At 42.8% G+C, this 6563-nt stretch overlaps 1 protein-coding gene across 2 annotated transcripts in view; it reads right to left on the bottom strand.

Moving 5' to 3' along the window:
• Positions 1 to 494: 494 nt before the first annotated feature.
• Positions 495 to 6563, bottom strand: part of LOC147187874 (protein broad-minded-like) — a 27380-nt gene continuing 21311 nt past the window's right edge. For both annotated transcript variants that reach the window (XM_086100250.1, XM_086100251.1), the window contains 2 exons: positions 5966 to 6154; positions 495 to 5015 (listed from right to left, as the gene is read on the bottom strand). In XM_086100250.1, the coding sequence (XP_085956376.1) occupies positions 4896 to 5015; positions 5966 to 6154 (309 nt within the window). In that variant the 3' untranslated portion in view covers positions 495 to 4895. The remainder of the gene's footprint in view (positions 5016 to 5965; positions 6155 to 6563) is intronic.

The following is a 6563-nucleotide window of genomic DNA, read 5'->3' as shown; positions in this document are numbered from 1 at the left end:
CTCAGGCCTCACAAATCCAAAGACAAATGCAATTCGGGAAGAACGTGTCAAAGAATGCAGTATTTTCATTCTGCAAGACTCCTGGTAGGCTGTAAGATGTAATTCCAGAAAAGATGGGGAGAGCAGGTGGGTAACTTTTGTCCTTGTAAATGAATCCCATCCTTGTGTCAATGCAAATTTCCCCAACATCTTTATTAACAACGTCATGACCTTTTCCCGCACGGTTTTCATCAGCAAACCCCGACGTCATCCCATTTCCACGCGCACCAGAACAATAAGCTCCATGGTGGGAAATATTGACCGCGGCAAATGGAAATGCTAATGGGGGAGTCCCTGAAGCCCAGAGGTGTTCTGCCTTCATGTCGAATGGAGATGAGGCTGGGGGGGCTCAAGCAGGATGAGCGGATGGAGAACAATAGATTTTCCAAAACAGATAAATGGAGACGAAACCCAAATTTAAAAAAAAAAAAAGAAAGATAAAGAGGCAACAATGCTTAACGGAATATTTGCGTTTGTCATTTATTCCTTGGAAGCAACAGGAATGATTGTACAGAAACTGGGATACAGTATACAATTGCTGAGCATAAACATACAATTGTTAACTGTAAACATACCATTGTTGAATACCCATGAGAATAGTTGCCGTAAACGTACAAGTGATGAACATCATTAAATTGATGGCCCGACAAACAAGGACCATAAATGCACAATTATTGATTGAAACATTCGAAACAACTTTACAACCGCTGATCAAAGTTGTGAACAGAAGAGTACAAAAGAGAACCTTGTGCGATGAGCCACTTTCTTCTTCGCATGATCTCCCCATTGCCACGAGTAGCCGTTCTGTTTTGTAAAATTTCCGTGCGCGGGATATAAAAGAGGCTTAAAAGATAAGCACGGCTACGACACCTCGCGGTCTCCTCATTGCGCTAATTATCACTAATTACCCGGTCGTAGTTGCCTTGAAAAGGATCGTCATTAACAACAACAGCACAACACTAAATATTAAAAAAAAAAAAAAAAAAACGTCCGCCATTAAGTGCTATCATCGCTAAAGTGCAAGCTTTACCAAGGTCAAGTCGGCCCACCCGCAACCGCTAATGAGCTTCTGGACACTAATTACGAATTAAAATAACCAGCACATTATGTTAGTATGAACGAGTTGCTTCATATCAGCAGTGGTGCCAAAATAAAAAAAGCAGTGCCAAGTAGTTATCAAATAACGACATTTATTATTTGCCACCCGCAACTAATACCATCAACAGACAACTGAGGATAAACTTACAATTGTTGGTTATCAACATAAAATTCAGAGCCATAAACATAAAACTCAGGGCCCGTGAAAATACAATTGTACGTTTATTGGCCAACAATGGTCGGTTTATGTGCATCAATTGTATGTTAATGCTCAACACTTATATGTTCATGGTCAGCAAATGTGGTGAACCATTACATGCCTGAAGCCAACAATTATGTGTTTATGGCAAACTATTTTATTTTAACTTATGTAAGTATAAATATATATTTCGATTCTAATGCAGAAAAATGTTGCTTGCGCAGATGGAATGCTAACACGAAACACAACTTCTGAATGCTAAATGCATAGCAGTTGGAATGCCAATACTAAACAATGCGCTCTGTGAACTTCTGAATGCTATATATACTGTGTATATATATATATATATATATATATATATGGCAAAAAGGCTGGCTGAGGTCATAAAGAAAATCGTCTCTGGACTTAAGATGCTAATGCTAAAAAATGCGGTTTTAAGTTCTTTGAAATGCTAATGCTGAATAATATGGCAACTGTGGACTTGTGATGCTAATGCTCAAAATGCTGCGGCACTGTGTAAAGAAAAAAAAACAAAATTTGAGTCATTGTCAATTTTAGTCCTAATATAATACTTCACTCGCATTTTAGTAGTGCGCTGAATTGACTTCCTGGATGTTTAGCTAGATATCAGCGACATGGAAGAAATGCTCAAATAGCTTTCCATAGCCGAATATCGAGTCCCTCAACATGGCGCAATGGAGTGAGCTTGTTACTCCGTTTCAAAAGCACTCAAGCACACTGATAGCAAAGTCAGTGGCACACACAAGACTGTCTCCGCTCATAAAAGAGCTTCTCGTCTCACAAAGGTTATCCGTCCCCCAGCACTGCGTCAGCTGGTGCAACGTCAGTGAATTGTTGGGATGGAAGGAAAAAAAAAAAAGACCAAAAAGTCGGATGTCGCACGCTCGCCATCCACAGCCCGCTGGAAACGTCACCAGGCCACCCGGAGGAAACCTCGGGAAGTGTTTTGACGTTGACACTGGATAAGATGTTGAGAGACGGCAAAGAATGTGGGTCACACTCCCGAGATGAGATCCCGTTTGCCATATGCAGCAAATGACAAAATGCCGACTGGAATGCGGTATAGAGGGGCTTGCATGTACGATAAACGCTCAGTTGGCAACAAAAGTTGACCAGAATCTAAAATTCCAACCCAAATTTCTTGACTGTGAACATACAATTGCTGATCATAAACACACAATTGTTGGCCACAATTTTTGACCACAGACGTGCATGATGACCAACCACATGCGCTACTTGACCATAAACACAATTGTACGAACCATAATTGTGCGGAGCTGAAACGTAAACAGAGTTGTGGAACTGTAGAAACATACAATTGTTGACCACGAAAAATTGTCGAGTTAGAAAAACAAATTCATCACATAAGAACAAAGACTTTTATGAGAGGGTGTGGGGGGAGATGCAACATTACCAGAGCAAAAAACCTACGCCCATAAAATTGTTTTATTAAATTCTCTCGCTGTTTCTCTGATGAAGATGTTCAACGAGTAATTTCAAAATAATTATTTTTGTGGTATTGTTTGCAGGTCCTTTCCTTTTCTGAAGGTCTGATAATGACTGAAGTCATTAACAGCAGTGATTAAAAGGGATTATTTGAAATGGCATTTCATTTTCCGACAAGCTGATGATTACAGTCTTCTTTTTTTTGTCTCGGTATTGTTCGGACCTCTGTGAAAGACTTTTTGTCACTGCTGGCAGGTTTTGTCATTTCCATGCAAAAAAAAAAAAAAAAAAAAAAGTGTTTTGTTTTTCTTGGAGAGGCTCCCAGCTTGCATACATTAGCGTTAATATAAAACACTGCGTGCATCTTTTTCACAGCGGCTGGCAAAAAAAAAGAAAGAAAGCAAAGAATAAAAAGTATGTTTGATTCTTTTTGTGCTTGCTTGTCAAGCCATTAGCAGCCATGCGTTCCAGTCAGCTTGACAACGCGCTTGCAAAATGATTGTGGTGGTGTTTCTTTTTTATACGCAGGTCTGACATTTGCATACTGATTTACATTTGGTTGTTTTGGAAAACGGGCTCCCGCAGCATTTTGTCAGCCTGGTGATATTCAAGAAGCAAATTGTTCACATTTCAGTCAATAAAGCAACAAAAAAAAAATATATGACTGAATGAAAACTTATTTATGCTGCGCAACAAGGTCCACACATGACAGCAGCATTAGCACCAGCACCATGTTGTGGCCTTACTTTTTGTGAGCCTCTTCTAAGAAAACAGTAATAAATTCGCGCCTTGAGATAGAAGTGACCCGATGTCTGCGTTTTTCAAGATAAAAACCGTCATTTGGGGGATTTTCTGGTTTGACTTGAGAGCAAAAACTTGCCATACAAAAACAGGCATTTATTACAGCATTTGAGATGTTAATTTGTCACCATGACTGATTTAAGTCGCGCCCACCAGAAGGAGCTGCGATGAATTCATCATGATGCACAAACGGACGGCTTATTTCTTTAGATTCCATTTGGTTATTATTAGTGTCTGTAAAAGTATAAAATTACAATGTAATTTCAGAAAAATGTAATAGACTTCTATTTTTCTTCTGTCGTAAGGTGTTCCACAGGGTTCAATTTTGGGGCCCCCCGATACATGCTTGCTATAACAATCTGGCTAAAATAGTTGCTAGCACCTCAGCACATATCGCTACAACGGTCGAGGGAATGCTTCTCAAATGTGATGTCATCTCACTTTTGGTGCTCTAGTAATGAAAGCATTTACACATGACAAGATAACTAGCACCTTTCCCAAATGATTGTTTTTCAGCATGTAAACAATAACAGATCAATACTGGCTCACCGACGTTACGTTGAGCAAAACATGATCATGCCCATTGGGCCGGAAATATTGACGCCGCTTTAATTTCCTTGCAGCGCCCCTGCGACCAATCCTCACGCACCGCTTGGCATTAAATTGAGACCCGGATGAAGATGCGCTGCGACGCGGCCAGCTCATTTGGGATTCCCGCCTGGCAGTGCCGTGCATGAGACACATCAGATGGCCGAGGGGATGGCGTGGTTACTGATGAGGCTTTACCGCCGTGATGCAAGCGTCCTCATGCATCTTTCATCATGAGCGGCTGCCATGTCGTACGTGGGATGCGACATGAGTCCAAGGACGACAATAAAAAAAAGTACGACACGCTACCTTCACGGTTCTGCGTAACGATACCGTTCCGTCAAAGGTTGAAGAATGCTTGGAAACTTGGGAGCTTTATGAGCCTAGAAATGGTAGACACAGACATTTTATATGATCAACGAGGCCGCATATCCTCACTGTCGGGCAGATGATCCAAATATGTCCATTGATATTTTCTTTTGCGAATCGATAGTGTTGGTTTGTCCCCATGTTGTTTTTCCTGGTACAGTAGTAGCTCAAAATCAAAAGACTGCAGGGGGGCCAAAAACATCTTTTCCCTCACAAACTGAAGCCTCAACTTCACGGGGTGCCATCACATGTCCAGAAGGGAAGGCACGTTCTCTCGTATGCAGCAGACGTGCTGAGCTAAATGCTACTTACATTAGCATTCCAATCTCTGCATTTACAGGTCTGGGTTGCAGATGCTTTTCATGTCGCTGAGCACGAGGTTCCGGTAGCGTCTTTCTAGGAGCTGCATGAAGTCCAGGAAGTCGCAGAACCGGAAGCCCTGGATAGGGTCCTCCTGCAAAGGCAAAGTGAACATTGTGCCGATTACAACTGAACACGAACGTACATGCAAAATGCTAACTGCTATCTCCCGATTTCATAAAACATCTTGAAAACCCCCGATTTGAAGATGATTTAGCTTGATCTCATTTTTGTTTTCGGTATCTCAAAAAAAGTGGCAATTCATCAGGGGTGTGTGAACTTTTTATAACCACTGCACTGTAATCTGCGGTACAGGGACATTAAAATGTTGAACTTAGTTACATTTTCTCAACACGCTTCGATGCTTTTCGAACACAACTGTTGCTGTCACAGCTGTGCATACAAACTTCCCCACATCAGATTTCCCGCAGCTAGTGAGCGCACATCCCACCGCCGCGTTCGTACTTCTCGCAGCGGTGCGTGTGCAACCCCCGCGGCTCAGTATCGACGCCCCACGGTGGTTAGTCAGCATTTGAGTGGTTAAGTTCCTCTGAGCAGACTTAGAACAACTCCAACACGTTGTCTGCCTTCTAAATATTTAATTTGGATGAAATATAGATATTACTCCTTGTGAGACGGGAGTAATATCTAGTGTGTGCGTGCGCGTGTATATATAAAAATCCGGCCTTCACGATGTTCCCACAGACATAAATGATGAGGACAGAGGAGATGATATCGCAATATCTAACACTTAATGGTTCAATTCAGGATAAGGACCGTGCAAAACCCTCGAGCATGCAGTATGTGCACGCACAGGCACACCGAGTCTCTCTCAGCAACGCAATCTGAGAACTTAATGAGATTCATTCTCAAGTCTTCACCCGACCAAGTCCCGACACGGAGCACCCGCCCGTGACAGTATACGGCCAAACCGGAACACACTCGGCATCTCCGTAAGCCGCATTTGTTCACGCCTTGACACTTGTACTTCCTGGGATGAAGCACGACAGACTCGCAAACAGTTCTCGGTTTCTGGTGCCTCACCTTGAGGAAAACCTGCATCCGGCGGGCTTGCGTTTGCTGCAGCAGAAGTGGCTGCAGGTGCTTGAGGACGGCCAGGCAGGCGTACACCTGGTAGTCGGCTCCCATCAGTGTGCATATGCACACGTAGTGGCAGATCTCGGGCCAGTCCAGGAAGTTCCAGAAGCACTGAGTCAGCCAGTGGATGCATATCTGTGTGTCAAGATCATAAACTTGGGAGTGTTTTGTTTCGGATTCGCCCACAAGGGAATATTGCGATTCATTGCTTGAGAGGAAATGGCTAATTGGACATTTTCACTTGGGGGGAGAGTGGGTGCTCACTTTTGTTGCATTTTGACACAACACAAAATGGACACTAACAACTATATATTGCAGGTAAGCATACACAAGTAAAAACATCACACACACACACATACACGTCTGGAGTGTAATTTAAGACTGTGCTGACTCGGAAGCATTTGGAGAGAAGGAAGGAAGGAGGCTTGGCTGGCTGGCGGCGGTGTTGAATATTGAAGAGGGATTATGGGACGTGGTGACGAGTGGACGCATGCTCGCTGTTTATTTGTATTCACCAAACACCACACGGCCGCTCGCTCATTTC

This window comes from Hippocampus guttulatus, chromosome 20 (genome assembly GCF_054856545.1).
Source record: "Hippocampus guttulatus isolate MCC_2025c chromosome 20, RoL_Hgut_1.0, whole genome shotgun sequence".
NCBI classification, from domain to species: domain Eukaryota; kingdom Metazoa; phylum Chordata; class Actinopteri; order Syngnathiformes; family Syngnathidae; genus Hippocampus; species Hippocampus guttulatus.
The sequence above is the reverse complement of the archived record's forward strand: the minus strand, read 5'-3'. Positions and strand labels throughout refer to the sequence as shown.